This window comes from Prunus mume, linkage group LG1, assembly GCF_029339155.1.
Source record: "Prunus mume cultivar Tortuosa linkage group LG1, ASM2933915v1, whole genome shotgun sequence".
In the NCBI taxonomy this organism is placed as follows: Eukaryota; Viridiplantae; Streptophyta; class Magnoliopsida; order Rosales; family Rosaceae; genus Prunus; species Prunus mume.
In genome coordinates, this window is record NC_142698.1 from 510,935 (window position 1) to 538,294 (window position 27,360).

A 27,360-nucleotide genomic window follows, 5' to 3' on the forward strand; every position below is an offset into this window, starting at 1 on the left:
AGGAGAGGGAGTCAGGGGGAGAGGAGAGAATCGGGGAGAGAGAGAGAGAGTGAGGGTAAGCGAAAAATCTGCTTTTTACTCAAACTTACTTTGTAATTCAGTGGCATGCGAACTTATTTTGATCGCCAAATCTTGTTACAGCTCGATTCAAACTTACCACATGTCTCTGGTTTTCATCTACGGTACCACCTCATAGCAAACCACTCGTGGTCGAAATCCTTCGGATAAGAAAATGACCAAAGTACCCTTAACCCAGGTAAATTCATAATTTCTCTTTATTTAATTAAAATAGGAATAAATTGGAGTGAGGTGTTACAATCTACCCCTTTATAAAAATTTAGTCCCAAATTCACGTACTGTGGAAGAGATAAAGGTACTTAGCCCATCTGCTTTCGGGTTCCCAGTAGCTTCTTCTGGTTTGGCTTCTCACAAAACTTTCACTACTCTGATGGATCTAGAACGCAACCTTTGTTCTTTCCTATCCAAGATCTGTACTGTTGTTCCTCATGCGAACAAATCTTCTTCTAATTCTACGTGGTTGATATTCTAATACATGAGAAGGGTCTAGCATGTATTTCTGAGCATGGATACATGGAATACATCATGAACTCAGATAGCTGGGGTAACACAAGTCTATAAGCAATGTGTCCAATTCGCTCCGTGATTTCATAGGGTCCAATGTAACGAGGGCTTAACTCTCCCACGTTTCCCAAATCTCATCACACCCTTCCAAGGAGATAATTTTAGAACACCTAATCCCCAATCGCAAACTCAAGATCCTTAGACACATTATGCATAACTCTTCTGTCGGTCTTGTGCAGTTTTCAACTTCTCTTTTATCATCTTCACCTTCTCATTTGTTACTCGGATACTATCCACTTTTTCCAGTTTCTTGTCACCCACTTCATTCCAACAAATAGGAGTCCCCGTGCACTGCCTCCCATACAACGCCTCATAAGGAGCCATCCCAATACTCGAATGATATAAAGCTGTTATTATAAGCAAACTCCACCAAGGCAAGGTGAACATCCCATGCATCCTTAAACTGTAACACACAGGACCTCAACATGTCCTCCAGAGTCTGGATAGTCCTTTCCGATTGTCCATCGGTTTATGGGTGAAAAGCGGCTGAATCTGCAATCTAGTACCTATAGCTTCTTGTAAACACCTCCAAAATCGAGAAGTGAACCTAGGATTCTCTGTCCGATACAATGGACACAGTGCTCCATGCAATCTCACAATCTCGTCCACAAAAGTTTTGCCAACCTTGTCAAAGGATAGGTTTCCTTGATGGGTAGGAAATGAGCAGGACTTGGTGAGTCTATCCACTATCACCCAAATTCCATCATGACCCTTTAAAGTACGTGGAAGCTTGAAAACAAAATCCATGGCAATACGCTCCCACTTCCATTCGGAATCGAAGTGGTTGCATGAGTCGATGGCTTGCTCCGCCTTCGCTCACGTGTTGACAAATCAAGCATCTACTCACATACTTGGCAATGTCTCCCTTCATATATGCCATGAATAATATGCCCGTGGCGTCAGTGCGTCTTCGTGCTACCCAGATGCATAGTGTAAGTGGAGCAAGTTGAGCTTCCTCTATGATTTCTCTTCAACTCAAAGATTCTTCACGGGTACACATAGAGGAGCTCCTTTACCAAGGCTCCCGTCTCCCTTATGGCATAATCCTTCGTGTTCCATTTTCTACTTCTCCTTATCCTACAGAGTGCAGGATCTCCAACCTGCTTGTAATTACCTGCCCACCATATGGGTCTCACATGCAAGCTAGCAAGGATTCCACCCTGTTGAGTGATCTCCATTTCTACTCCATCCTTCCGTTGTTCCACCAACAACGGAAGATAGGTCCGTCCTGATATGAGCTAAGTTTGCAGTAGTCTTCCTACTCAATGCATCTGGCAACCACATTAGCTCGACCTGGGTGATACTCAATCGTACAATCATAGTCCTTAATCAATTCTAGCCAACGCCGTTGTCTCATATTCAGCTCCTTCGAATGAAGAAATACTTAAGGCTCTTGTGATCGCTGAAAATCTGACATGTCTCACCATACAAGTAATGCCGCCAAATCTTCAAAGCAAACACCACTGCAAAGCAAGTTCCAAATCATGGACTGGATAATTTCTTCATGCTTCTTGAGTTGCCTCGAGGCATAAGCAATCACTCGATTATGTTGCATCAGAACACATCCCAACCTTGCAAAGATGCATCATTATAGATCACGAAGCCCCCCGAGTTATCGGAAGAGCAAAACAAAGCGGTGGTCAACCGCTTTTCAACTCCTGAAAACTCTGTTCGCACTCCTCCGTCCACTCAAATGTAACGTCTTTCCTTGTCAACCTCGTGAAAGGTGCTGCTATCGAAGAGAACCCTTCCACAAATCGACGATAATAGCCTGCTAACCCCAGAAAACTCCGCACTTCCGTCACACTTGTAGGTTGTACCCAATTTACAATAGCCTCAACTTTCTGTGGGTCCACATAAATCCCTTCCGTTGAGATTACATGTCCAAGGAATACCACTCTATCCAGCCAAAACTGACACTTGCTAAATTTGGCATAAAGTTGTTTCCTCCTTAAAGTCCTCAATACCAACCTTAGATGCTTCTTATGTCATTCCAAAGTCTTAGAGTAAACCAAGATATCATCTATGAACACAATCACAAAGTGATCCAAGTATGGTCGGAACACTCTGTTCATGAGATCCATAAATGTTGCTGGAGCATTCGGCCACCAGTCTGACGGCATCACCAGAAATTCATAATGCCCAAACCGCTGTTCTGAATGCGGTCTTGGGGACATCCTCTCTCTAATCCTCAACCGATGATATCCTGACCTCAGATCAATCTTAGAGAAATACTTGGCATCCTTCAACTGATCAAACAAATCATCAATCCGAGGCAAAGGATACCGGTTACGTACTGTCACCTTGTTCAACTGCCGATAATCAATACATAACCTCATGGTCCCATCCTTCTTCCTCACAAACAACACCGGTGCACCCCATGGGGAAACACTAGGTCGGATGAATCCCATATCCACTAATTCCTGCAATCGAAGTCTTCATCTCCCGGAGCTCAGCTGGTGCCATCCTATAAGGAGTTAGATAAATAGGATTAGTGCCCGGAAGAAGTTCAATAGTAAACTCGATTTCCGATTCAGGAGGTAACCCAGGAAGATCATCCGGAAAGACATCAGGGAACTCACTAACAACGGGGATATCTTCCAGATTCAAGGTGATCTCTCGAGTGTCGATGATATGAGCTAAGAATCCTTCACACCATTTCTTGAGTAACATCTTAGCTATAATAGCAGAGATAAGGCAGGTAGGGAGAATTCTACGTTCTCCTCAGAAAATCACTTTGGGTTGTCCTGGACTCCGGAGTGTCACTTCCTTCCGGAAACAATCCACGGACACATGATGCTTCTCTAGCCAATCCATCCCCAAAATAATATCCAAGTCCATCAAATCTAAGGGAATCAAATCGGCTTCCAACCACGCATCGTCTACTTGGACATAACATTCTCTAAACACCCAGTCCGCATACAAGACTTCCCCCGTGGGTAGAGAAATACTAAAGCTTCCTGTCATGGGTGTCGATCTCACACTGACATAAGGTACAAAGTTGTGTGCTACGAAAGAATGTGTGGCCCCTGGGTCAATTAAAACATGAGCAAGATAACCAAAAATAGGGATCATACTGTAATCACGTGCTCGAGGTGGCATGTGCCTCCTGTGGGTCATAGAGAACACCCTAGCTCGAGTGGTAGACCGCCAGGTCGACTTTGAATTTTTGCCACCTCTTCCTAGAAGATGACGGTGCCACTCTTTGGAAGATCCTGCTGCAGAGGAAGTAGCACCACTCGACTACGATGACCCATATTCCCGCTCTCTGGCTCCGTCCCTCGCACTCTTGTATCACTAGGGTAGATCGGTGGCAGGGTCCTCTTAGTATGCCCCGCTTTCCACAAAAGTAGCATATTGGGTCGCTGCCTGCCTTGTTTACCTCCTTGAGTGGAACTAGGGCAATATCTCCATCTGGGCACTCCAGACCTCAAAGATCCGCTCCACACGGTAATCCAACACTGCCTCTGCTGGTCTGGGTCACCCATGAACTTTTGCTCCAAGTTCCTTCACCTTTGATTTCGAACTTTCTGCATTACGCCCCCAAAGTCGTAGTCATCGTGCATGTGAATTGGCTTAGCATGTGGTGCAAGTCCAAGGCATTATCTCCGGCAGGTGGAGATGGTGGAGGAGATGGAACTGGTGGCGAAGGAGGTGGTGACGGAGATGATGGTGGAGGATTTGGCCCCCATCTTCGACCATGACCTCGCATTCTTGCTCGGCAAGTTGACATGGTTCTACACAAAGAAACCATAAAATCATTAGATCAACAATGCAGCAAAAGTGCAAAGTCGAAGGAAAAATGAACCTAATGCTCTCATACTGTCGACAGACCGCCTGAATTTTCTCAAAACGGGCGACTTCGTCTTGGTGCCGACATCTCGATGCCGCCCACTTATTAAAACCTCGAGACATCCTACCAAAATTTTGTAGAGTCTCTCCCAAAATGCTCAAACCCAACAACATTCAACCTGCATAATTTACATAATATAAATCCCAACTGTCAGCATGCTTTCAACATACAACAATCCAAAGTAAAGTGGCCTTCGGCCTCAAGTAACAACCTAACATGGGTGATAACAGAGTGTCCAACAGAATTTGTTTACAACAAACAGTTGAGTAGAAGGAATTTACACAAGTCCTATCTACGGATGGAATGTTTTGAGCTCGCAACCTGCTCGAACGCTTCCAAGAGCAACTACGCCGGGGGTAGAGGTGTCAAACGGGCCGTGCGTGCCGCCCATCCCGCTTAAACTCGTGTTTTTAACGTTTTCGTGTCGGGCCGGGCCGGCCCATTTAATTTATCGGGCCGTGCCGTGCCGGCCCATTTAGTAAAATTATTGATCCCGGCCCGGCCCAAAGCCCATGTCCATATTGAAACGGGCCGGGCCGGGCTCGTGCCGTGCCCGTGCTCGTGCTCGTGCCACACTCGGGCCCAAGAACCAATCCATTTAATTTGAATTTTTTTCACTTCATTTTTTTTTCACTAGATAATTCAAATTATAAACATTAAAAATATAATTAGAGGCAAGAAATGATGAACTATTTGAAAACATTAATCAATCAAACATCCAAACAATATGAAAATGGCAGAGGGCAAAAAGTGTCAAACTCTACAAAGTCCACTTCAACTTTTCATCTTTAAACAACTTATTATTTTATATGTGAAATAATGTCTTGCTTTGATTATAAGATAAGCATATATGTCATATGTACTGATTAGATATCAAGTCCTATATTGTTTAATTAATTTGTAGTTGATATGTTTAATTAATTAAGGACCCAAGTAATTTCCCTAAAATGAAATACATCAAATATATATTTATGATTAAAAAAACATATAAATAATGACATTAGATGTCAAATTATTGCATTTTGACTTTTGAGAAAGAAAAAAATGTTAAGTGGGCCGTGCTTGGGCTCGTGCTTGGCTCGGCTGTGCTTTGAAGCGTGCTGGGCCAAGCCGCCCATGTCGGGTGGCGCCCGGTCCATTGACCTCATTTTTGATCCCGCCCGGCCCAAGTTTGTGCGTGCAGCACGCCCATTAATATTCGTGCTCGTGCCGTGCCGCGCCTCATTTAAATGGATCGGGCTCGTGCCGTCGGCCAGCCGTCCCGCTTGACACCTCTACCAGGGGCGTAAAGCAGAAATATGTGAGTGGACAAAATAAAGTTGTTTGGGCCAAAATTGACACACCCACCCAAAAATTAGGCCCTGAATAAAGCTGCAAAAAATCAAAGAAAGATGGAAGCCCAAAAAACCAGTAAGACCAGCCCAAGACTCATCAGAGCAAAGTGAGGCCCAATATAATAGGAAGAGGGAGCCAGAAATAGGAACAATCCCACGTGACATCTTTGGGATAAAGAAAAGTCAGCAATGGCAATCATAGAAGAAGTGATTGAAGGGTTCATGACATCAAGTTGATTCTGAAAAAACTGAAGATCAAATCCCTCTTACATATATATATATATATTCAGAGATTTTTCTTCTGTCTTTTCAGAGAAGGTAATTCTCCCAAGGAGATAAGCAAGTTACAATCTCGAGAGAGGATAAGCAGGAAAGCAGGGAGCTGTCCAGAAAAGGAATCAAACTAACCATCACGGGTAAAATATCACAAGGGGCAGTTGAAATTGGGAAAGAGATTAGGTTCCTTTTCAAGAAAATCAGGGAAGTGATTGCCTATTTGAGAGCCTATCTGCCAAAACTGAAGAAATCCTATTTTCTTTCCTTCCATTAAAGAAGAGGAAAAGGGGGGAAATATCTTTGCCTCCCAATAAATAAACACAATCACCCTACTCCAGAGAAGAAACAGTTTACTATAAATACAAGAAGGAGTGAACAGGGTAAGGGACACAACAAAAAATCAAAACACAAACACAACAAAAAAATCAAAACACAAACACAACAACAAAAATCAACCAACAAGCCCACTTGAATTTCAAGTAAAACCAGCTTCAGATCAGAATTCCCAAAGCTCAGACTTAAGAAATAAGTCATTCAAAACGAGATTTCTCTCGTTACAAATTTGGTTCAGCAAAAACCAAGACAGGTAGAGCTTGAGTTCTCTCCAAATATGGAAAGCCTCAACAAAATTCACAATGCAATCTCTAGCGCACTGATGTCCTCAAAAGCATTTACTGCAGTGCATCGAGGAAACCGATTCACACTCGAAGCTTCACAAAGCTTAAGGTACATTGAAGCTCGCCAGAATCAACCTTTGGTATCGATTTACAAGTTGAAGCCTGGCAATCAAGGTTGTCAACGGTCCAAATCCAAGCGTCTCGGTCCAACTGGGCATCTCTAGTCCAGGGCATTTTCATCCGGCCGGAGCAGAACCTTCCATCTCGCGTAAATGGAGTTCCAATCGATCTTCATCTCTCTAGCATGAGTATTTATTGTTATAGTTTTGTAAAAGGCGATTCGCCTAAAACGGCTTAAATTTCATCAACCATTCGGCCGAACAACCTCTTTATACTGAGATAAATTGTTAAAGTCCTCACCATCGAGGCAAGAAAAGAACTTACTTGGGAGATATTCCTCACCCAAATTCACAATCGTTTGTTTGCAGAAATCAGTAACTTGGGGCGCAAGTTATCCATTCCAAACTAAGTCTGCTAGAATTTTTATTACTAGCAGTGGCACGCTCGCACACCAAAGAAAGCTGACTTGTTGACCAGTCTATGGTTCTCAAGGCGTTGGGGAACTTTGCCCTTCCATCATAGGAGTAACGCAAAACGGGCAAACAAAAGTTTGCATTTGAAACAACATAATAACCCCACCGTGTAAAAATAATGCTCTAGCATACAGTTTCACAATTCATAACCCAAATACTCAAAACACATAATCCCAAAGTCCAATAAATCTCCAAATCTCAAAACCACAACTCTACTCGCAAAGATATGCAACTCTCATCAACCCATATACGCACATATATATATATATACATATAACTATAATATAACATATACTTCTCTCCATATTAATGTACCAGGGAAACAATCCAACCGGGGGATTGTTTGGCTAGTATCGCAGGATTTTCGAGCACTAACCCGTGTCCAGGGATGAGTAGTCCAACCGGGGGACGAAACTCCATAGCTCACACCCCGGCACTGCCAACGACACTTGTAGCTCACAAATCTCATAACAAGTCCTACAGCAGACAGATCATCACCCCACGCACCGCCAACAACGTGTGTGATAATACTAAGCAATATACATACTATTCCCATATGCCAGCACTGCCAACGACACGGATGGGAAGTGTCTCACACACCGGCACTGCCAACGACATGTTTGAGACCCACAATCTCATGGCCTTCCCACCCCACCGGCGCCAACGACGTGTGTGGGAAGCCTAGTAACTAGGGAATGGTACTCACCTAACATACTCATATATCTCCCAACCATCCCTCAAACTCATATCCTTCCACTACCTCACATCAACAACTCACATACTCTATACATAGGCAATATAGATAGACATCCCAAAATCCATATAAACATATCCATAATACTCAAATATAGCCATACCCAAAATATATTGCCAATACGTATAAGAATATCCAAATCCATCAACCAAATAATTATTAAATCATAATCACGATTTAAAATATATGCACAAATCTTTTATCAATAAAACCATGCATATGCTTAAAACAAAGTCCACTCACAGATAATCCCAAGCTGCCCGGCCCCGAAAGGGTCACTCACTCACGCGAATGATCGACCGAAGTACCTATTTGAGATACGAACTCTTGATTAATATAACGCACTTCACAACAGAAATTCACAAAAGAGAATACTTAAATCCCCAAGTTCCCGGTGCGTGTACGTCCAATAGAATATCCTAAGGTCCGCTTACAGGTTTGGGAATCGCTTCCAATCGCATACGGTTATCGCTAATCCCCAAACTTCGAATTATTGAATCGGAACATCCGGGGCTCCGATTCACGATCCGTGAATTCCTATAGGTTTCTAAGAGTACCTAGATCAACATACTGCAATTTGGAAACGATCCAACGGTTAGAACCTATCGAACCTGGATAACGCACAATATGCGAAATCCGTTCGATAGTCAAACGACATCTAAATTAAGATCCGTAAAATCCTACACCCTTATGATAACCTAAGGATTTCATCAAGATAAAAAGCAACTTCACCAGCCTTACCCACCCGCCGCCACACTGCCGGCAGCGCGTCGGTGTGTAGAGAAATTTTCGGCGACGGAAAATCTCCACACCAACGCTCACCCTTCCTACCCTAGCTTCTTCTCAAGGTCAGGTTCACTTTCTTCAACTACCACAAGGTCCACTCAGACGGAATCTGGCCGAATTTCAAATTGAAAACCGGCCAAAACCTACCTTTTCAAATCGGTTCCTAGACTACAAATTGATCAAAACGTATGCAACAGACAGTTAGAACTCGAAAAATGGATGAGAAACCTCACCTCACCCGTCGAAAATGGTGGTGGAGGAGCGAGTTCGAGCGGCTGGAAGTTCCTGTCAAATCCGCGATGTTTCTGCATTTTCCGGGGAATCTCAAGGGTTCCAGGAGCTGTGCTAGCCGGGGAAGAGAGAGGAGAAGGTGGTGGTTCGAATGGGACCGGTCTCGAGGGTGAGGTGGCGGACGTGATGGCTGTGAGGGTTTTTCCGGCTCGGTGAACAGTGAAACACGGGGGGTGAGTTGTGAGAGAGAGAATCGGAGAGAGAGAGAGAGAAAAGAGAGAGAAAGTGAGGGGTAAAATTGAAAATCTTCTTTTTACTCAAACTTACTTTGAAATAATTATAGTAGCGCCACTGAACTTATTTTGATCGCCAAATCTTCGTTACAACTCCGATTCAAGCCTACCACATGTCTACGGTTTCATCTCAGTACCACGTACGCAACCAAACCACTCTGGTCCCGAAATCCTTCCGGATAAGAAAATGACCAAAATTACCCTTAACCTAAGGGTAAATTCATAATTTCTCTTAATTTAATTAAAATATGAATAAATTGGAGTCGGGGTGTTACAGTCTGAGTCTTTGAGTCAGACACTTGGACCTGCAAACAAAAACTCAAGTAAACAAAACACCTCTTCCAGCACCCTACACATATCAAAATTTCAAAGGCTCAACCCCAATGCTCCCAAACTAGACCACAGCCACAAAAGATAATCAGACCACTCTTGCACAGCTCAACAAATTGCCAAACGGCAAGCCCCACTCAGATCCAAAGGAGGACTCACAAATATTTTTAAACTCACCTTGCCAAAGCGTTAAGACCAGCACCAATTCCTCACCAGCTCCTTTGAAATTCCAAGCAGCCTAGCCTCCTTCCAAAATGGCGACGCCATCACTGTGCAACTGTGTTTCGCAATGAACTGCTCTCGCCGAGGCTTCTACGACCGAACCTCCGACACGGAGACCTTGCCGAACTTAACTCCTAGCAACCTGCACTAAGCTCACAAAGGTGAGGCGACAACAAAAATTACTCAACCCATCCTTGCCAAACGGCAAAGGTTGAGCACAGAAAAAGGAGGCCTCGCAGGAACTTACCCGACCAAAGATGAAGGAGTCCGAAAATGTCTAAGATGCCCTTGCCGAACGGGCAAGGGCTGTGCACCGCTAAGGAGGTGACACTTCTTGCTATCCTCCTTCAAATTAAACTCGGCTAAAGTTGCAAGCCGTGACAAACCTATCGCACACGTGTCGCACTCACGAAAATGGCTAATACTATGCGTTGCCGTCGCAAGGCTCAATCCATGCACTCAAGACTTTGCTCAAGAAACACTCGAATGGTGATAGGAGGTCACTGCCAACGACAGCTTTATACAAAGAGGACCTCACCTTACCAAACCCTAGCCCTCACATGTGCCGGTTCTACTACAGTTCAAATAAGCCAAACCTTGCGACATGCCCCAGAGGCCGGACCCCGAAATTCTCTTTCTTCCCAAACTTTGCTGAAGCTTAGCCTTTTCTCCTAGGCCCATCTTGTCCCTTGTCGAACGGCAAGGGCCATGCAAACTTTACTAGAAGCCTCAAGCTACCCTAAGCAATCCTTCTTTTTTATAAATAAATATAAATAAAAAATATAAATAAATAAAAAAAATAAAAAAAGGGCTGGCCTTGCAAGCCTAGCCCCAAGGAGAATTTTGCCAAATCTCTATTAAGGCCCAACTTTTTTGACCCGGTTTTTCCAAGAACCTAAATATACTACAAAGGCCCTGCTTCTTGCTTTTCAAATTTTTCTCCCAAGGCTCCTTTGCCAAAGCTTCAAGGCCACAACCTCTACCGAAGCTCAGCCCCACAGAGCTCACCCGGCCTCTTTGCAAAACCCAAGTACCCAGCTACCTATGGTTCTGTAGACTCACTCAGCTACCAAGTGTTGATGCAACTTCTAGCTTGCCAACTTGGGGGACTAGGGAATGCCCTACGGCTCCCACTGAACCTGGAATGCTCACTCATGATTACACCAAAATCTAACAAGTTCCTAACCCAAAAGTCACTTCTTGACCGTGAACTTGGGGGACTACTATTTACACCATAATCAACCGAGCATATCCAGCCTCAAAACAACTAGCAGCAAGGCAGACACGCCTTCTCCGCTGCCGAAGGAAGACACTCTTCCGAGGTGCCAAGCACCTGCCGAAGCTCCCGACTGTTGAAGGTCCCAATTGCCAAACCTAATCTCCATGACACGTGTCACCACCACGGCGACTTGCACAAAGTCCCACATCGAAAATCTACGCAAACCTCCCACTTTTACTTCCCTATAAATAGGGAACAGTACCCTAGTAAAAAAGGTAACTACTTTCTTATCTTTTGCTATTACTCTACTAAAGTTATTACTCTTAGCTGACTTAAGCATCGGAGAGCGTTCGGCCAGCACCACACCGGTGTCCAAAGCTTAACGATTGCTTCTCCTACTTTGTCTTCTGCAGGCTCGACCCTTACAGAAGGTCCTCACCTTCTCCACTGTTGAAGGCAAACCCCTTTTTCCCTAAGTTGACCCTCTCTGAAAAAGAGCATCAACAATTGTTTAAAATCACTAGGAGCTTAACTAATAACTACATAAAATAAAAATCCAACAAATCAAGTAATTACAATGAAACAAGTTTTTTATTGCAGGTTTGGCTGTTGGTGGATTTTCCGTGATGGTAATCATTCTTTGTATATGCATATTGTGGAAGCAAAAAATGGTCTTATTCATCAAGAAAGATAAGAGGGATGAGTTTGATGTTAAGGCATTTATAAGGAACTATGGATCGCTTACTCCAAAGCGGTATACCTATGCAAATGTCAACAAAATGACAGACTCTTTCATAGACAAACTAGTTAAAAGTGGATATGGAATTGTGTACAAAGGCAGGCTACCTAATGGGCTTCTGGTGGCGGTCAAAGTCCTAAGAAAGTCCAAGGGTAATGGAGAAGACTTTGTTAATGAAGTTGCTAGCATTGGTAGAACCTCCCATGTCAACATAGTCACTCTTTCTGGATTCTGTTATGAGGAGGACAAACAAGCTTTGATTTATGAATACATGCCTAATGGATCTCTGGATAATTTCATACATAAGTACAGATCTAGAATGGCAAATTTTCTCTTAGAATGGAAAACACTATCTGAAATTGCAGTTGGTATTGCGTGAGGACTAGAATACCTACACCGTGGATGTAACACAAGTTGGAGAGGAGGTTTCTTGCTTGGCAGATCAATCGTTTGATTAGAAGTCAGAAGCGCAAAAAAATTCACACAATCTTTCCATCCAAGCCATGAAGTGGCTTGGTGGTGGCACACCTATGCATCTCAAGAGAAGAAGGAACAAAAAATCATTCCTTTGGCCTACTTGGCCAAAAAGAGGGAAACACGTAGACTTCAATTTATGTCCTCTATTGGAAGTATTCGTGTCCTTTAATCCTGATTTGAAACCAAATTAAATAAAAAATTCAAAGTTACCCATACAGAAATTCAGAAATTGCAAGAGGAGAAGTGCAAATTCTATAATTTGAATTGTTGAAGTAATATTTGTAGTGGACCCCATAAGTTTTCAATTAGAATTCGTGAAAGATAACAATCAATGTACAGTTGTGATGAATCAGTGGTGGAAGTGTGGGCTTAACATTGCTGAGGCCTTCCCTTCTTTCTTTTCTCAAATTAGTGTGAAGCAGAGGTTTCGAGCCCGACCCTTGACAATTCCACGCTTCGCCAAAAAACATACTTCATTTTCTGAATAGACGCGCTTTAGTGGCATCAAAATTTCCATTGACTGGCACTTCTATCAAACAATGACTATTACGACTGTGAATCACGACCTGCTTGGAGGTTTCGAATTCTTCTATGCCCCAAAAAACACGACTCATTCCTTAATCACGATCCAATTTCTAGTTGTATTCCTGTGCTTCCCTTTTTCTATTTTTAAACTTGTATTGGTTTGTCACTTACCCCGAGCCTTCCCAGCAAATATGCATACCCTTCTCGCTTCAATCGTTGTTTCCCTTGCTCTTGATCACTTCCTTTCTTTCATCAACGCTGAGTTAAGTCTATGCCAGACAATGAACAATATACAAACTGCAGCGGCTATTAATCTGTGGCATCGGAGGCATCTCATACCCCTTTTGGGAGTAAACCGCTAATTCGTGGTCTGCCGGGTTCGAGGTCAAATGCCTAGAGAATGCCCCCATGATCAACATGTCGAATGTCAACTCTGAATTCTTAAACGGACTCTAGTGCTCCTCTCATACAGTTGCTAGGCAGACTATTGGGAACTATCTCGCCTCGGACTTACATCAACACCAGCATCAACTTCTCTCTGCTTAATTATCCTTCAGGCTTACAAACCTGACATTTTACTACGCGTGCAATTCAACTGCCCGGGCTGGAGGTTAACTTTATTCCAAGTTCGCAGTTTAACAACGGTGACATTGCTGTTTGGTCTTTCACCCGAGTCTCCCGTTGATGTAGCGCTCTTGCTACCCGCACTGCATACCGGGTCGTGTTCGGTTTTACTACAGCTGCCCTGCTCTAGAGGCCAATCGAACAGTTGTGTGGGCAAAATAGGTAAAGGTGGATATGGAACTGTGTACAAAGGCAGGCTACCTGATGGGCTTCTGGTGGCGGTCAAAGTCCTAAGCGAGTCCAAGGGTAATGGAGGAGAAGATTTTATTAATGAAGTTGCTAGCATTGGTAGAACCTCCCATGTCAACATAGTCACTCTTTCTGGATTCTGTTATGAGGGGGACAATCGAGCTTTGATTTATGAATACATGCCTAATGGATCTCTGGATAATTTCATACATAAGCACGGGTCTGGAATGGCAAATTTTCTCTTAGAATGGAAAACACTATCTGAAATTGCAGTTGGTATTGCGCGAGGACTAGAATACCTACACCGTGGATGTAACACAAGAATTTTGTATTTTGACATAAAACCACAGAACATTCTTCTCGACAAAGATTTTCGCCCAAAAATCTCTGATTTTGGCCTTGCCAAATTATGTAAAACGAAGGACAGATTGTATCGATGGATCGGGCAAGAGGAACTGCAGGATACATTGCACCGTAAGTGTTTAGCCGGAACTTTGGTGGAGTATCTCACAAATCTGATGTTTACAGCTACGGTATGTTGGTTCTTGAAATGGTTGGAGCAAAAAATAATTTGGATTTGGGAGTGTCTCATACGAGTGAAATATTTCCACATCATGTTTATAAAGATCTAGAGCTAGAAAAGGATGAAAATGTATTTGGGGCAATCACAGAGGAGGAAAAAGAAATAGCAAGAAAGATGGTATTAATAAGTTTGTGGTGCATTCAGACCATTCCTTCTGATCGGCCATCAATGAGCAAAGTTGTAGAGATGTTGGAAGGACCCCTTCATTCCTTGCGAATTGCACCCAAACCTTTCTTGTTTTCTGCTGCAGAAGATCAGTATGACTACAACCAGTGGCGGATCCACCATGAGGTCAATAGCTGCAGAGGACTGTATGACTACAACCAGTGGCAGATCCACCATGGGGTCAATGGTGTCAGACGGCCCCATGGCAGCCCTGGAAATGGCTTCGAGGTCCCATGTTGGCCTTGGCAGCCATGGGAGACGACCCCACATGGAGAAGAAGACATGCAAGCTGTGAGGGAGAAGATAGAGGGAGGAAGAAAAGGGAAAGAGAGGGAGGAAGAAGAAGAAGACAATGATTGAGAGGCAGAAGAAAGAGAGAAGAAGAAGGGAGAGAGAGAGAGGGAAGAAGAAGAAGAAGACTGTTATTGAGAGGGAGAAGAAAGAAGGCACTGCGCAAACACAAATAATAATAAAAAGGAAGAAATCTGTTGTTTTAAAATATTGTTATAATTATGTTGGGTAGGCCTCTGAATTGAAAAGAATCTTTTGGTCTGTAAAAAAGTTGGTTTGGATAAAATGAAACAGTTATCATTATCTGAAAACTGAGAGTGAAAAACTGTTTTCATGATTTCTCTGTTTTCAGCAAAGAATCGCTACAGTATTTTTGGTGTTTGAGTATAAATTGGAACAACTAAACTATACTGTGAATGAAAGACTTCAATCTTATTCGTTGCATATATCAAGGGCTTCAAGACTTGGCATTACAATATGTTGAGATTTCAATCAGAACTTGCACACACAATGCATCAGCTCACACAAAACCAGATGAATTGAAGAAATTAGAAAAATGCAGAGAAAGAATGGCTACACAGTAATGCTCAAATGTTCGTCGCTATGCACAAAACATGGCAGTGCACAGTGCTCTCATTTCTAACGGAACATTCCTTTTACAATGCTGAGAATGTGATCTCCGGCCTTACAATTGATCCAGCAATGTAAGCTGGACACTTGTCTTAAATCTGAGTCATATAAGTTTCATCCAACCAAAATATTACATCTGTAAAATAAAACTTAAACCAGCAGGAATTTATAATTCAACACAATATTGATAGAAAAAACAAATATACATAGAACAATACCTTTATCGGGATTGTTGGTAATTTTTAACAATAATATTAGAACCTTGCAAGTGCACAAATCAAATGATAGTGTAGTAAGCAAGCAAGGGTCGATCCCACATAGATTGTAATCTAAAGAGATGTTTATCGATGTCACACAATGAAAACTTACACAATTAAACACGAAAACAAAATAAAGATTGAAACCACAATGACTTCCACACACACGCCAATACCAATGGGGTTTTGATTTGATTTTGTAAATAAAACAAAACACGGGAAAGAAAACAAAACAGAATTTAAATTAGAGTTTAAGAGAAATTGGTTTAAAATCAGTCAAGAACAATAGCTAGGACTCACTATCCACCTCCAAACAATCAATCAATCCATAAACAACAGTAGATAATCAATTTCTAGCAAGCATATGATGACGACACTCACAACAAGATCATGGCATTTGACTCGAGTTGTATGATTCCCTCTTAAGTGTATGTAAAGTGTATGAAATTTACATCAATACGTGTATTCTTAATTGAAATCTAGTATGACATTTCCTCAAATTAACAATCAAGAATCCATTAAGATCAAAGAGAATATGAGTGTCACAAAAACCCTAAAACATGACATTTGTTATTAGGAATTCAAGAATCGATTTCTCATAACTAGTTCTTAACCCAATTATTCGTTGCAAACAAGAACACATTCAATATGGCAATTGACCTATGTTCTACAACAATTTAATTCCAATACATGCTTCCAAATTGGCTACTGAAAGAAATAAAATATCAGAATTCACATAACATAGAGAAATCGAAATCATCACGCTTACAGAAACTGAAAATCCATTCAAACTTGTTTATAAAATTGAAATCATGTTTAGGGCTTTAAGATTAAGCCCTAACTAACAAGAAATTAGTTACTCATGTTCTTGGTTGAACTCAAAAATAAATACATAAGAACTGATGAAAATTAAAATAAGGAAGGAAAAAAAAGAACTTGTCGGCAGCTTTCTCCTCTTGTGCGGTTAATCTCCTTAGGACGTGAATTCTTCGTAGGGGGGCCTTGGATGGCCTTTTATATCGCTTATATCAGAGTTCTGAACCCTAAGAGACTGAAAAGTCGTCCAAGAATTCTTGATAAACAAGGAATCCAAATAGGAAAGTAAAAATCACAATTCCTAACTCCATAAAGAAATACAGCTCAGCCCAATTTTCACATGATTTGGGGATCTTTGGCCTTCTAGAAAAATTATTAAAAATATATTTTAGAAAGATAAATGTCTCATCTTTCAAACCATATATAGCATGTAACTTAAAAAATTCGGGAAGGCTTCCGTTTCTTCACATTCATGTAACATGTACGAAACTGTCATGTCTGCACGTGAGCTAACTTTACTTGTAATACTGTACCAATTGGCTCGGTAGAAAATTCTAGAAAAATCACAGATTGAACTTTAAGATGTTAGCTTTCATCTAATTGGCCTTGCGCTAAAATTCCTCCGAAAAATTGATTTTTCCTTAAAAACCTTTTAATAGCTCAGAAAAGCTGAAAATCAGAAAAGTATAGTAATAAGCCCCTTTAAAATCTTATTCTCCTACAAAATCTAAGTAAAAAGAGTACATAAATGAGTATATTTATGGACTTATCAGGGACCTCTTCCCTGATTGTAATGCATGTGTTTCACCTCTTCTTTGTCCCCTAGATCACTCCGACTTTTGTCTAAAAAAAGATGTAGTCCCTTGTACTTCAACCTCTGACAGATTATGAATACCAATCTTCACAGAATATCAATACATATCTTTACCGATTATCAATTCCCAAGGGTAATTTTATTGTTTATAGTAACTATCTCATTTATTAATGCATAGACAATTGTCTAATAGAGGGATACGAAAGAGAGACTAATCTAATGAAGTTAGATTCCTATCAGACCTTTCTCTTCTATAAAATTAAGTATTCATGGTTATAGGCTACATAGCCCTATATAGTAAGGCAAATTAGTTCATGACAAAAGAGAAGATAAACAAAATAATTGTTGTCATAAAACCGATTTGGCAGATGGATTTGATCTCTGATTTTCCACAGCAACACCTTCGTAAGCTCCAAAAGCACCATGGCAACAACTTGTGACTCTCTCTCTCTCTTATATATTTGTGGGTATATTGAAATATGTTGGAAAAGTATATGGTATCAAGATGGCCTATAGAGAGAGCTTAGGGTGACCTTATATAGTTTAAAAAACTAAACCCTACTCTAAAAAGGTCTGGAAAAACTCTCCAAAACAAAACAAAATCCCAAACAATTAAGGAAACAAACTAAGAAAGAATCATTCTTTGTCTTGGAAGCACATCAGCCAACTGGCATGCATATTTTTGGGTCTTTCCATTTCCTAGAAAATTCTACAAAAATATGAGAACTTTAGCTTGATCTCTAAGCTTTCCAAGCATATATCACATGCCACTAGAAAAAATCGGAAATTTCTTCAAATCTTCAACCTTACATAGTAGTGCAATTTTGACGGGATTTCAACTTAGGTTGTGTTGAGTTGCTAGTCTTGAGCATTTGGCTTGGTAGAAAATTATGAAACTTTGACACAATGATGCTCAATGTCTTAGAATTCTTCTCCTCCAATTGGCTTCGTGCTAAAATTCATTCGAAAATTCGATTTTCAGTCAAAACCCTTCCAAGAGCGTATAATAGCTTAAAATAAGGAAAGTAAAGTAATATAATGCTATTTTTAATTAACTTTCCCTACAAAAACTAAATATAAGAGATATACAAATATAGGAAATAATGCACTTATCATTCACTAGAGTCTTAAATTGAAGTACTTCAATTTAGGATTATCAATTGTTGAATCTTGGGAGATAGACACTTATAGAACTGTGAGCAAAAGAGTAGGGGCGAAATCTGTCTTTAGGACATTGCAATTCTTACAAGCCACAATCGCTAAAGTTGTCAGTATTTTCTATTTGTGTTTGTTAATTTACATTAAATTCATATAAATTTGTTATTGTATTTGATAATTACAATTTTATTGAGAAATATTATTATCTTTAAATTCATATTTCCTATTTTCCTCCAACAATTTCTTCACGGTAGACAACTTGTTATTTACCTTCATGCTGCTAATGAATATAAATTGCAAGCTTTTGTCCCATTAGAGAGCCCCACGCGGATGCTCTAATGAATAGAACTCGTCAAATAAAACTGGGAAGATTTCATACGTTTATAACCACATAAAAAGAACAGACACGACCGTCAGTCCAAGACCACAAGTCAAGTTGTAGTTAATCAACGCGTTCTTCATCAAACCTGTATTTAATCTCTATTGGCATTTACCAGCAAGCCCACAACACTCCCACCCCCGTCCAAAATGCACCCAATCTTCCTCCTCCTCCTCTTCTTCTTCTACTCCGTGGACGCCACGATACCGTTTTCGTCTGAGGAAACACAGAATAAGGAAATCCAGCCAAAGGAAACCCCTTCCGTCTGCTCCCAGACTTTCGCCTGTGGCCCGCTCCAAGGCCTCTCATACCCGTTCACCGGCGGGGCACGCCCTGCCCACTGTGGTCCACCGGAGTTCCACATCAGCTGCGTGGACGACTCGCCCGAGCTGACCATCATGTCGCTGAGGTACCGAGTTCTCGAACTCGACCCAGTTCACAAAAATCTAAGGTTAGTCCGCTCAGACCTCTGGAACTCGACATGCACAGACAAACTCGCCAACGTAACTATCAAGTCCGAGTTCTTCGCCCACAATGAGAACGACGACATGGACGTGTCCATTTTCTACGGCTGTAATTCCTCTACCATTACCCCCAAGCCCGAGAATTGGTTTCACTGCAACGTCAATCTGCCTTTCAACGACTCTTATTACTTAATCGGGACGGTCCCGATCGATCAGATTATGAGCGAATTGCATTTGCATCAAATGGATGTAAAGACAGCATTCTTGAATGGAAATCTAAAGGAGGATATATATATGAAACAACCAGAGGGTTTCATTCAAGAGAAGGGAGAAAATCTTGTATGCAAACTGTGCAAATCTATTTATGGTCTTAAGCAAGCCTCAAGACAATGGTACATTAAGTTTGATGAAGTTGTTAAACAGTATGGTTTTACAGAAAATGCATTGGATGAATGTATTTACATGAAGGTGAGTGGGAGGAATTTCATCATACTAGTACTATATGTGGATGATATTTTATTGGCATGCACAGATTTGTCAATGTTGCATAACTGCAAAGAATTCTTGTCCAAACATTTTGAGATGACAGATCTTGGTGAAGCAACCTATGTTTTAGGAATTGAAATCAGCAGGAATCGAGAGAAAGGAACTCTTGGTTTATCACAGAAGAACTACATAGAAAAAGTATTGCAAAGGTTTAATATGCTAGGATGTGGTGGAACTGACATGCCTATATCAAAAGGAGACAAACTGAGCAGAGAACAGGCACCAAAAACTGAGCAAGAGAAGGCTGAAATGAGTGACAAACCTTATGCCTCTTTGGTAGGAAGTCTGATGTATGCACAAGTATGCACCAGACCTGACATTGCTTTTCCTATTAGTGTGTTAGGGAGGTTTCAATCTAATCCTGGACAGGCGCATTGGGTTGCAGGCAAAAGGGTATTAAGGTATTTGAAAAGGACTATGGATTACAAGTTGGTATTTAAAAGAAGTGACAGTTTGACATTAGAAGGATTTGCAGATGCAGACTTTGCAGGTTGTAAGGATGATCTCAGATCAACATCAGGATATGTGTTTACATTTGCAGATGCTGCTGTATCTTGGAGAAGCATCAAGCAATCTCTAACAGTAGCATCTACAATGTTGGCAGAATTTTTAGCATGTTATGAAGCTACTGCACAGGCAATGTGGTTGAAGAATTTTATTACAAGCCTGAAAATAGTGGACTCTATACATAAACCTGTACAGCTGTGGAATGACAATAGTGCAGCAGTCTTGTTTGCAAAGGGAAACAAAAGAACAAAGGCTTCAAGGATTTTGGATGTTAAGTTTCTTACAGTCAAAGAAAAGATAAGAGATGGCTACACAGTTTTGGATCATATCAGCACAAATGACATGGTGGCAGACCCTCTCACTAAAGGATTGCCAAAGGAAGCTTTTCACAGACATGTTCAGAATATGGGATTAATGGAAGATAAGAGTGGCTAGATCAGTGGGAGCATTTCAGTTTTGTCTTAAGATCAGTGGTTATGTTTGGTTAATTAGTAAAAGTTTCGATGGATGATCTGGAAGTTTGAGAATTTATAAAGTGTTGTTTTCTTTTGTTTTAATTAATTAATCTGTTTGGATATATTTCATACTTGAATGTATATGTAAAGCAGTAATAGCTAGCAAATAAAGTAACTGCTATAACACAGTATATTCATGACATTTGTGCAATTTTTGCAATTAGACCTTAGTAGTCATTAAGGGGCAATGAATGAAGCATGACTTGTTTTGCACAGACAGTTAAGTCATGCAGATTTCTGGTTTCAATCTTGATCGAAGCCTTATGTGATTTTGAAGGATTTCAGTTGTAATTATAGGAATCTTGAAATGTTTTGTTCAAGTAATTTCGATAATTCACTGGAGTTTTTCGTAATTGACAGTGGCTTAGTAGGAATTGCTCTATCTTGTTTCACAAGGCCTTAAAGTGATTACACCATGGACTGTTGTGATTATTTGACCAAGTGGGAGACTGTAAGACATTGCATCGTCTTAATCCACTTATAGATGGTCTTCTAATCACATTGGGTTTACAGCTTTGGTGTTAGTCAAGAAATAGGATTAGAGCAGATCTGCAGTTCTAGTTAAAGTGCAATATTAATTGGATAACTAGAACCTTGAGAATTCCTAATCATATATGGATTGAAACACTTATTCCTAATGCAATCAGGATAGGATCAGGTATTCTTCGATGGGCAAAATACCTGAACCTAATGCATATAAATAGCAGCCCCTTCCCTAGCAGTTAAACATTCTCAAAAGCAATATCACCCCATCTGAGAAAGAGATAAAGAACTGCATAGGTGAAGAAGGCTTCTATACAAATCCTAAGCTACCATGTCAGAACAAGGTTAGTATTTAAGTTTCAAAGACAAGATAAAGAACTTACATTGTGAGCTCATGCCTAATGGATCTCTGGATAATTTCATACATAAGCATGGATCTGAAATGGCAAATTGTCGCCTACAGTGGAAAACACTATCTGAAATTACAGTTGGCACTGCTCAGGGACTAGAATACTTACACCGTGGCTGTAACACGAGAATTCTGCATTTTGACATAAAGCCCCAGAACATTCTGTTGGATAAAGATTTTTGCCCCAAGATTGCTGATTTTGGCCTTGCCAAACTGTGCAAAACGAAGGAGAGTATTGTATCAATGACGGGCACCAGAAGTGTTTAGTCGGAACTTTGGAGGAGTATCTCACAAATCTGATGTTTACAGCTACGGGATGTTGGTTCTTGAAATGGTTGGAGCAAAAAAGAATTTGGATTCGGGAGTGTCTCATACAAGTGAAATGTTTCCACATTATGTTTATAAAGATCTGGAGCTAGACAAGGATGAAAATATATTTGGGGATCCGGATATATCTGAGGAGGAAAAAGAAATAGCAAGAAAGATGATATTAATAAGTCTGTGGTGCATTCAGACCATTCCTTCTGATCGGCCATCAATGAGCAAAGTTGTAGAGATGTTGGAAGGATCCCTTCATTCCTTGCAAATTGCACCCAAGCCTTTCTTGTTTTCTCCTACAATAGCTGCAGAAGACTCTGTGACCACGTCCCAACCATCTGAAATGGACTAAGGCAATTAGTTTCATTAGAAGATCTCTTGTAATTAGGAATGCCAGTTGAATTGTAAGAAAGTTGGCTTGGTGAAAATGAAACCGTTTTGATTATCCAAAAACTCAGAATGAAAGCTGTTTTCATTAATTCTACTGTTTTTGTTTAATAGAAAAAGTAGATTATGAAATATTAGAAACTTTGTTTGCAGCCACTCTCTCCTTCGAGTGAAGGGTATCCATCCCATTCTCACGGATAAGCTCAAGCCTACGAAGCAACAGATTGGAATCCTCTCTGTGTTTCAGCAACTGCTACAGCACTTTTGGGAAGATGCCTCTGAAATTTTTAAGTCATTTAACTCCAGGATTGGTAGTTCTATATTTTTCTATTATATAAAAGCAATATGTAATGAGGTCTAATCCGGTGGAAAATGGTCTTGACTTGCAAATCAGTGGTCTTAGGTTTGAACCCTTATTTTTGGCAAAAATAAAATAAAGTACGCAAGCAATACAATTATAATTAATTAATTAATTAAAGAACCTAAAGAACTTCTCGAAAGTAAAATATTCCACTTGCTTCTCTCAGACCGTGATTGGTGGGAATTGGGTGAACCGACACAAGCTAGTTTGTGAGGCCTTTAAAAAGGGACATTTTAGAAAAAGCAAAAGGAGAGAGAAAAATTTTAAAAGAAGCAAAAATGGACAAAAATGCCCTTATTTATTATTAGATTTCTAAGAATTCAATACATTTGCATGTCTTTGATTTGAAAGTTGAGCGGTTTTTTTGTCTTTTTTGAAAAAGCTTTGGCTTTTTCCAAAGTGAAAAAATTTATGTCTAAAACCTAAAAAACCTCTTTAAAAATCAGTGTGTCTTTGCTTGTGGGGGGAGAGGCTTATAGTTAATTTGACTTGACTTTGGGCAGATAACCCCACAAACAATAAAAATCACCTGTACAGAGAACAAATTTCCGGCCTGCGTTAAATTAAATTTCTTATTCAAGTCCACTAACCTTCCAAGCTCTCATAATTTATGTATCTCTATCTTCGAACAAACTTTCCTTAACGTCACTTAGCTTAGCTCCAGTTGCTTCCCCACTGCCCCTCCAACCACCAAACCAAACTTTCAATTCATTTCATTTCTATCAAACACTCTCTCTTCCCCTAAAAAACCAAAAAAATGAAGTCCTGGCTTTTCTTCTCATCCCCTTTTGCCTTCTTTGTTTTCATGAACATTCCTTTAGCCTCAAGCTTTGATGGGTACACAAGTTGTAGCAACAAGTTCAACTGTGGAGAGATCACAAACGTTGGTTTTCCTTTCTGGGGATACGGCAGGCCAGAGAGTTGTGGCTATCCAGAACTGCAGCTCACATGTTCCGAGAATGTCACCGCTATAGGGATTATGGGGGTCCAATACAGAGTGTTGAAGATAAACCAAGAAGCTGAAGAAACACTCAGACTTGTGAGAGACGACTACTATGTCAAAATTTGTTCTCCAAAGTTTGGGGACACCAAACTGAATTCCAATCTTTTCGACTATGTTTCAGGCTCTGTCGATGTTAAATTACTGTATAATTGTACTTCTAGCTCACAAGGTGACTTCAGTTGCCCCAAGGGTGAAACTTATAGTGATGTGGCCGCCGTACCTGCAGCTGTTCCGGGGTCTCTCATGTGTAAATCGAAGGTGGTGATTCGGATTCCGGAGGCAATGAGTTTCAGTTTGTTTGGTTTAGAGAATGTTGAACAGGCAGTTAGAGAAGGATTTGAGGTGAAGTATAAGGTGGACACTGCAAAATGTGATGAGTGTGTTGGTTCAAAGGGTGTTTGTGGTTATGATTGGGTTTTGAATGAGACTGTTTGCCATTGCGCGAATCAAAGTTCTGCGTCCCCGATTTGTTCTGCCACAGCAGAGGCCATAGACAATCCAGAATTGCCATCAGCTAAAGGTACGAGCTATGAACCCAAATAAATACGCTAGCAGGAGTGGTTTTTTGCATTTGAAGCTGAATTTCTTAGCTTTTGGCAATTGGGTTCCTCATATCAACTCATTTTTGGTAGTGTTCAACATGACTTCATTTCGTCCCAGGGACTTGTGTGCAAGAGGACTGCAGAAATTTTGAGAATATTTAGCATGGATAGAAATATAATTATATTTAAGAATGGTTTTGATTGATTGTCTTTTCTTTGGACTATATGAGACTTCTACTCATTTACAATAAAGGGTGGATGAAACAGAAGTGTGGAGAGATAATTAAATGTTGATGTTCCATCACAATTTGGATGGTGCTGAATTTTCTTTAAGTTAGATGGCTTGTCCGTTTCATATTTTAATGAGGTTGGGTGGAGGAGGGGTCACTCGGTTTGCCTCCCGCGCCTGGCCTCACGTCCTCCCTCTCCATTTGAGATGAAATGGTTGATATATTTTTGAATGTTTGTTGCTCTGACCTCTGAGGTTATCCTTGTCCAAAAAACAAGTCATGCAATCTTTTTAACTATTATTTTCTTCCTGCCATGTTCTTTGCATTGTACTTTTTATAAGTCTTTTGCTAAAGGTTTTTGGTGGTACCTGTCCCAAAACTCCATCATCCATTGACTTTGACTGGGTTAGGAAATTAATTAGAAATATAAACAAACATGGAAGTATTCTTATGATTTAACCTTTCTTTTGTGCAGGTTCACAGAAACAAATCTCCATAGGTGAGTATATATCGTAAATAGAAAAATACCAGAAGTTTCGATCTTTGCTTTCTTTCACAAATCACTGAAATGCATAACTTGAACAATTTTTCCATACAGGCATTGCAGTTGCTGTTCCGCCGATCATCTTAATCATTTTTTTTACTATATGCATATCAAGGAAAAGAATACTGGCCTTCCTCAAGAGAGATAAAAGGGATGAGTTTGATGTTGAGGAATTTATAAGGAACTGTGGATCGCTTACTCCAAAGCAGTATACCTATGAAAACGTCAAGAAAATGACAGACTCTTTCAAATATAAAATAGGTAAAGGTGGATATGGAACCGTGTACAAAGGCAGGCTACCAGATGGCCTTCTCGTGGCGGTCAAAGTCCTAAGCGAGTCCAAGGGTAATGGAGAAGACTTTATTAATGAAGTTGCTAGCATTGGTAGAACCTCCCATGTCAACATAGTCATTCTCTATGGATTCTGTTACGAGAGGGACAAAAGAGCTTTGATTTATGAGTTCATGCCTAATGGATCTCTGGATAATTTCATACATAAGCATGGATCTGAAATGGCAAATTGTCGCCTAGAGTGGAAAACACTAACTGAAATTGCAGTTGGCACTGCTCGGGGACTAGAATACTTACACCGTGGTTGTAACACGAGAATTCTGCATTTTGACATAAAGCCCCAGAACATTCTGTTGGATAAAGATTTTTGCCCCAAGATTGCTGATTTTGGCCTTGCCAAACTATGCAAAACGAAGGAGAGTATTGTATCAATGACGGGCACAAGAGGAACTGCAGGATACATTGCACCAGAAGTGTTTAGTCGGAACTTTGGAGGAGTATCTCACAAATCTGATGTTTACAGCTACGGGATGTTGGTTCTTGAGATGGTGGGAGCAAAAAAGAAATTGGATTCAGGAGTGTCTCATACGAGTGAAATGTTTCCACATTATGTATATAAAGATCTAGAGCTAGAAAAGGATGAAAATATATTTGGGGATCCGGATATATCTGAGGAGGAAAAAGAAATAGCAAGAAAGATGATATTAATAAGTCTGTGGTGCATTCAGACCATTCCTTCTGATCGGCCATCAATGAGCAAAGTTGTAGAGATGTTGGAAGGATCCCTTCATTCCTTGCAAATTGCACCCAAGCCTTTCTTGTTTTCTCCTACAATAGCTGCAGAAGACTCTGTGACCACGTCCCAACCATCTGAAATGGACTAAGGCAATTAGTTTCATTAGAAGATCTCTTGTAATTAGGAATGCCAGTTGAATTGTAAGAAAGTTGGCTTGGTGAAAATGAAACCGTTTTGATTATCCAAAAACTCAGAATGAAAGCTGTTTTCATTAATTCTACTGTTTTTGTTTAATAGAAAAAGTAGATTATGAAATATTATTAGAAACTTTGTTTGCAGCCACTCTCCCCTTCGAGTGAAGTGTATCCATCCCATTCTCACGGATAAGCTCAAGCCTACGAAGCAACAGATTGGAATCCTCTCTGTGTTTCAGCAACAGCTACAGCACTTTTGGGAAGATGCCTTTGAAATATTTGAGTCATTTAAGTCCAGGATCGGTAGTTCTACATTTTTCTATTATATCCGAGCCACTGAGGTCTTCCTTTGTTTCTCTTTCTGAAGTTACTGTGAAGCAGAGGTTTCGAGCCTGACCATTTCTTGATAACTCCTTGTTTCCTGACAAAAAGAAAAAGAAAACTGCATTAATTTTCTGCATAGACGCGTTTTAGTGGTCACCAAAATTTTCATTGACTGCACTTGCCACTTTATCAAACTACAGAAAAGTCATATAAACAAAAAAATAAAAATACAAACTTTGACTCTTAGTCCACCTCTGCCCCGCTGATCCGTGAGAAATTCGTCTTCTCCTTTTTCAAACTTCAAGTATTTCTAACATCTTTTTGTGCTGGTGGTTATCAGAACTACCTCAATTGACAGTTTCTATTTCCATGCCCAAATTTATCCTCGTGTCTTTGTGTTTTATTGGTCTTGCGCCTTTTTTAGTAGCCAAAGATGGTGGGAATTCCAACTTTGTATCTCCCCCTTTTTATTTTTATTTTTTTTTATTTTTATAAGCACAAGAGATAGTCTAAACTAAGAGGGGAAGGATTTCTCACACACACATGCAAATGATGTCATCGTGTTCAACTTGAGACCTTTTGTCTGCAAGTCAAGCCCTTTTCCACTGGGCTAGACCCATTAGCTTCTTTGAGTACAAGCGATAGAATAAATGAAGAGGGTAGGGGGACTTTTGTATCTCTTCTAATTTTGAAAGCAGGAGTACCACCA

General features: G+C 40.5%; 2 protein-coding genes and 1 pseudogene across 2 annotated transcripts; all 3 read left to right on the top strand.

Annotated features, from left to right (window-relative positions):
• Window positions 1-11,818: 11,818 nt before the first annotated feature.
• On the top strand, window positions 11,819-14,812 carry LOC148920606 (PR5-like receptor kinase pseudogene; annotated as a pseudogene).
• Window positions 14,813-18,945: 4,133 nt separating this feature from the next.
• Window positions 18,946-22,518, top strand: LOC148920607 (LEAF RUST 10 DISEASE-RESISTANCE LOCUS RECEPTOR-LIKE PROTEIN KINASE-like 2.7). Its single transcript, XM_089044244.1, is given in 3 exon segments — window positions 18,946-20,741; window positions 21,678-21,972; window positions 21,974-22,518. Coding segments are annotated over 3 exon segments (2,508 nt in total). The 5' UTR covers window position 18,946; the 3' UTR covers window positions 22,392-22,518.
• A 770-nt stretch (window positions 22,519-23,288) lies between these two features.
• Window positions 23,289-26,408, top strand: LOC148920608 (LEAF RUST 10 DISEASE-RESISTANCE LOCUS RECEPTOR-LIKE PROTEIN KINASE-like 2.4). The gene is made up of 3 exons (XM_089052478.1): window positions 23,289-24,310; window positions 25,038-25,061; window positions 25,161-26,408. The coding sequence occupies exons 1-3, from the start codon at window positions 23,545-23,547 to the stop codon at window positions 26,279-26,281; spliced, it is 1,911 nt and encodes a 636-aa protein (XP_088908604.1). The 5' UTR covers window positions 23,289-23,544; the 3' UTR covers window positions 26,282-26,408.
• Window positions 26,409-27,360: the final 952 nt, after the last annotated feature.

Excerpts from the sequence above, each read along its gene's own strand:
- LOC148920608 (XM_089052478.1), top strand. The coding sequence starts at position 23,545 with ATGAAGTCCTGGCTTTTCTTCTCATCCCCTTTTGCCTTCTTTGTTTTC. Across the intron at positions 24,311-25,037 it reads AGAATTGCCATCAGCTAAAG|GTTCACAGAAACAAATCTCC; the intron begins GTACGAGCTATG and ends TCTTTTGTGCAG. Across the intron at positions 25,062-25,160 it reads ACAGAAACAAATCTCCATAG|GCATTGCAGTTGCTGTTCCG; the intron begins GTGAGTATATAT and ends TTTTCCATACAG.